General features: G+C 36.5%; 1 protein-coding gene across 1 annotated transcript in view; it reads left to right on the top strand.

Annotated features, from left to right (window-relative positions):
- Positions 1–2536, top strand: part of EDNRA (endothelin receptor type A) — a 31503-nt gene extending 28967 nt beyond the window's left edge. The window contains exon 7 of the mRNA XM_009327498.1: positions 666–2536. Coding sequence (XP_009325773.1) covers positions 666–806 — 141 coding nt within the window. The 3' untranslated portion in view covers positions 807–2536. The remainder of the gene's footprint in view (positions 1–665) is intronic.
- The last annotated feature ends 3274 nt before the right edge of the window (positions 2537–5810 follow it).

The raw sequence follows: 5810 nt of genomic DNA, 5'->3' as shown, positions 1-5810 counted from the left end.
CCCTAAAGTAGAGATTCCATCTACATAGAATTAGGCACTAGTGTTTGTGAAGGGAGGGGACGATAGCTGAAGAATCCTTTCTGCTCCTTTCAGAAGAGAGAACTGAACATACCAGCCTGTGAAGAACCTGGGAGTATGATCCTGAATGACCTTCTATTCTTAACTGTGAAAAATGATACGCCTCAATGTATTCACTGTCCCTTTTCCTGAACAGTTTTGTCTTCTAAGATGTGAGAAGAGACCTAAGTCACAGACTGAGCAATTTTCTTCTTTTCTCTTACATGCTAAGCAGCACACTGATGCCTAAGTTGGAAGTGCAGTGATAAAGAGGGAAAAAAACCCCCAACAACTCAGCTCTTACAATATGTATTGAGTTCTGTCAGTTCTCAATCTATTTACCTTAGTCAAACAAATTTCCCTCTTGATACCGTGGAAGTTTTTCTTGAATAAGAGGCATAGGCCGGGCCTAATTTAGCTTCATTTGTGATGTTTAATGACAAGAATTGTTTGCATCCTAGGATAAAAAATTTGCCTGAGTGCAACTATCACTCCCTTCAGCTAGAATCGTCTGTTCATTTCTGAATGAAAAATATGGCTGGCAATCTGCATAGAGTTGATAGATTTGTGTTAACCTTTTTTTTTTTTTCTTTTTCTTTTATTTCCAGTCATGTCTTTGCTGTTGCTGCTCCCAATCTAAGAGTCTAGTGACTTCAGTGCCCATGAATGGAACAAGCATTCAGTGGAAAAATCAAGAACTAAACAATCACAATACAGATCGTAGCAGCCATAAAGACAGCATAAACTGAAAATTAAGGACTTTGATACCACTTCAGAATCAAACAGGAAAAAAAAAAGTCACGACAAAGCTATTTCAAGAGGAAGCCCAGTGACTGTTCCATAATCAATTCAGACATGCGCACCCTTTTACCTAATTCTAGAGGTGGCTGAGTAGATTGACTGACTATAACTGTGATGTTCTGTGAACTGAAATCCACTGGATGGTAATTCTGTCTCTGAAAATGATATCGATGTGATTATGACACCAAAAAACTGACTTGAACTACACAGGTGGTTTGCTTTTCTGAACCAAGCAGGAAGTGTCCAGTGTCTGTGACTGGTACGATACAATCTTTTTACCTGATTGTCACCTAGAATTAATCACTCCGGAATTTTTCAGAAGATACCAAAATGGAATCAGTCTGTGACTATATTGTCTCTCTGCCCATTTGTCTTTTAACTTTTATTTGTGTGATGGATATATTCCATGCACCAGTATGTTTTGCATGTTGTTGTTGTTGTTGTTGTTTTTCAGGTTTATGTTGGAAAATGTTTTGGTCCACACCAGTATTTTATTTACTTATGTTACAATGGGTCAGGACACTAGCTGGGCAGTTCACATTTGTAGCACTTCAGTACTCAAAAATAGGAAGAGACCATTTAAAGTAGCATCAACATTTGGCACTTAAGCACAAATTAATACCCAAAAAAAGAGGTATTAATAATACAGTACTATACTGTGTTATTTATTCTAATGCTCTGAACAAAATAAACATAATAAACATAACCTATATCAGCAAAAAGAATGAAAGATGCCCACAGAAGGGCACCTTACAGTGTGTTTTCAATTAACCTGCCATGTTAATTCTTAAACTATATGAACCTAGTAATCTATTTAGACTATAGCTGCGTTAAATCTAAGTTGAAACGAGGGTCAGTGGAACACAGTGAAACATTATTAAAGCTGTCCAAAGAGTTCTGAGAGTATGGTTATTATCATAGCAACTATGCACAACACTACTTACACATTGTGAACATGAAGTTATAGTCATAGTGAATGCAGAACTGTGGAAGTCCATAACAGTTGGATGTGCACAAGGATATTTTGTGCCTTATGCTTACAGAGTTCTTTGTCTTACCCTCACAATGTTCAAAGATTTTAATGGGGTTTGATAGTTTATTAGAATTGTTAACCATACAAATGCTATGAATAATATATAGAAAATATTGCTTGCATACATGTAAACTGGTGATTTACTTATTATTTCCATCCATTATGGTTACATGGCAAGAGATTCCTTGTTTGGCTATAAAAATTTTTAATAGGTAGCCTTTCATTAAATAGTGGAAATAAATAATGTGGTGTCATATATAATATGCCTCATGCACAAATCTGCTAGGAAATGTATAGCATCTGTTGTGCAGGGCTAAGAAGCAGTAATTAAAATTCCACAAATTTTTAAACATCCGTTACTTTTCAAGTGAAAGATATAATCCCGCATATTTTTATTTACGAGGTCAAAATGCTAGTGCCTACAGTGACTTCTGCTGCACAAGTTTCCCAAATGTTTACATTCACACAAATCTTCTAAAGTATATTAAAAAAAAAAGTTCTTTAAATTGGTTTATGTATTTTTGTGTGCTTTTGTCTCTGTGACATATATGCGTGTATAAATACATAAAAATTTATGTTCATATGTTATAAACCTAAATACAGTCTTCTGACAGTGCTCTGTAGTAGTGCCTAAGAGCATGGTATTGAATGAGACTTGGCTGAATTTTATTCAAAACATTTCATCCTCAAAATGTATCAAAAATCATAGTAAATGAGTAACAATGCTTTCCTTTGAGAAGGTTGAATTACTGAGTCTCTTTACATCCTGACACCTTCACTGCTCCTTTGACAGAATGTATTAAGCAGATGATAAAGGCAAACAGAAAACAGACATGAGGAATGGATTGAAGTGGTAAATTGCCCCTTCTTTATTTCAAGGCAGGAAAAAGCTTTGTGTGCATTCTCCTCTTCTGTTATTTATCAGATTGTTAGATGAACCAAAAAAATCATACTATACCAGCAAATCAATAATCTGGTTGTTCAGAGACAATCTTTTCTACCTGTCTACATAAGACAGTGAGCAGTAGAGACAATTCAGGACAGAAACTTTCGGACTCTTAACTTCTACAAAAAAAAAAAGCATCTACCTGCAAAAGTTTCAGACTCTGAAACGGACCATTTTTAGGCTTTACCAGCACTGATACCAACCACAAGTCATGAAAAGCTAACAGTTTTCCTTCCAGTGTTAACACTTCAAACATCTATTGCTTTCAAACCTATAGTTGGCTCTAGTATGTGGCAAAGATATATGCATGTGCACACACAAAGCATACTTTAAGCTAGTTCAGCCTAGATGGAAAAAACATCTTCCAACTCCCCAAAGAGCTGACTGACCTTAGCGGCAGCATTATAAAATACAAAACTTTTTAACTAAGGAAAAAAAGAAGGTAAAGTATCTAACACATGTGAGAGGTGTTTTTTAGAATGCTTTAGAATGTTTTTTGGAAGCTTACTTGGGGATCAAAGCCTGCAAAAACTAATTGGTGATCCTCGTTCCATCTCCTCCAGCCAGTGGAAGGACAGACAGAGCCTAAATAACAGTGACAAGTGAGGTCTCGGAGGGGTCTCAGACTCCTTTTTTGCCATGCATGCTCTTTTGTATTTGCACTGGCGGCTGCTGCTCCCACTCACAAACCAATCATACGGACAAAGGGTGTTACAATGGGGCAATTATGGTGAGGGGGGAACTGTTTCTGTAAAACTTACTAAGGTACTTACTTTCTAAATTCTCTCCTATTCCTCCACTGATAATGGTAAATATTTCTCCTAGTATTGTATCTACCCTCAATTCTGAAAAAGCTACCTTTCCAAAAGAACCAACAAAAGTCTTCCACAATTCTGAAATTCAACCATATTTAATTTTAACCTTTCCTTTTCCTGCCAAGTTCTGCAAAAAGGTGCTCTGGCATTTCTCTTTGTGCATCAAAACCAGTGTAGGTTCAGTTGGGATTTTCCTCTGCTGTTGCACAGAAGCTGCTTTCTCTTTTACATCAGAACAACTTTCCACAAGAAATATCCTTCCATCCTCCTCTTATTTTATAGATGTTTTCATGTCTGCTGTTTGCATTCCTCTCAGCTGAACCAAGCCTGGCTTTTCTCTGCAGCTGACAGGATTTCTATTCCACAAGTTTCAGATTAATTTCTTACACTTTTTGTAACATCTGTTCATCACAATCAAAATCCATTTAACTATCACAATCATCTTTCTTGTGGACTTCACAATTCCCAACTCTTTTCAGTCCAGTCAGTGTAAAATTTCATTGACTGTTTCCTCTTATAGACAGTCTCACATCTCAACTTCAAACACTTTGCAGAGTTTTCTTTAATTTTAGAATCCAGTTATTCACCTTGTTTTCAAGTTGCATTTTTTCCATACTACCTCACTAAACATTTCCTCCTTGGTGTATTTTATACTTATTTGCTTCAAAGATACAGCATACACAGGTTTTCACTTATATTTATGTTTGTATCTATTTATTTACATATAAAACTCTGCACTTCAGACCTGACCTAGCCAGCTCCTGTGCTTTGGAAAAAAGTGCCTGTGTAGTAGTTCATCATAAATCTTACCTGACAGAACTATTATCTTGGTTCTGTGAAAGGAGGCTTATGCAACCCTCAAGTCTGAATATGTTTATTTTTGCTTTTAATATAGTCAGTTTCAGGTGTTTACCTGTCTGTCCTTCCATCTTTCAAAAACAACTATGAACTCCCTACCCACTTTCAATAAATTTTACAGAACAGAGTTATATCATTATGAAGTTACAGATAATTTCACAAAAACTGCAGGATGGGTAGAAGAACAAGATCCTACTCGTGCTCTATGCAGAAAACTGCTGAAATGGAGTTTATATGTACTTAACAAATTCACATGATAGGGAGATGTTATGAGCATTACAGATGCAGAAAAAGCTTTGATCAGAGCTTGTAACTTGTAAGACATCTGAGAATCCAACCACAACACACAAATTCTTGGAAGCCAGTATTTGTAAGTTCCATTGCTTGTGCAATTACTTGCTTTTTTACTGTTTCTCTCTCATCGTTTACATATTTACCACAATCTTGTTACTATATCATTTGATTCTGTGAAGCCTTATGGGTTTCAGTTTGTGAGAAGACATGGTACAAATTCAAATTCTGCTGCATTAGTATGAATAGATTTCTGCTCAAATGTCCCTGAGGCAAAGCATGCATTTTCATTAGAACACACTTGGACTGCATGCTAACATCGCCTTGCAAAATTTCTTCCAGACAATCAGTTGTGCAAAGCCTGGCTCAGTGAAGTATTCCTAATTTACACTCCTTGGCCTTTCAAAGACTAAATAAAGGAATTATCTCCAAAATCAGACTAATAGAAGACACATAAAAAGCTTACAGAACTGAAACAATACCCAAGTTGCCTAGGGAAAAAAAACCAACTAAAACCAGGCATGTTTAAAATGTGGCTCTAAAAGAAACACAGCTTATCATTGGTCCAAGTGTGGGAAAGGAAGATAAGAACTAAATAAAAAAATTAGGTCATCTCCAGTTTCTCTAAAGGAAGATGAAATTAATTGACCTCTAGTATCTCATCTAGAATCAGCTTCTTCCCTGTACAGATACCACTGCTTCCAAAATGAACTGTTGCTTGAGTCACAGTTTTGCAGTCTCATTAGTTACAGTAGCTTAGTATTACAATAAAGCTCAACATAATAAGTGTTACAACTGATAAGAAAAAAGAATTTATTCCATTCTTCAGCAGCACTCTCCCACATTTCTCAGAGTAACTGAGTATCTGCAAACTGCTGTGAAATCAATGATTTGGAAATACTTGGTGCATCTCAGAATATGGGTACACTGGCGGCTCATGTTCAGCCGGCTGTCGACCAGCACCCCCAGGTCCTTTTCTGCCAGGCAGCTTTCCAGCCACTCTTCCCCA

Source organism: Pygoscelis adeliae, unplaced genomic scaffold (genome assembly GCF_000699105.1).
Source record: "Pygoscelis adeliae isolate BGI_AS28 unplaced genomic scaffold, ASM69910v1 Scaffold157, whole genome shotgun sequence".
Lineage (NCBI taxonomy): Eukaryota > Metazoa > Chordata > Aves > Sphenisciformes > Spheniscidae > Pygoscelis > Pygoscelis adeliae.
The sequence above is the reverse complement of the archived record's forward strand: the minus strand, read 5'-3'. Positions and strand labels throughout refer to the sequence as shown.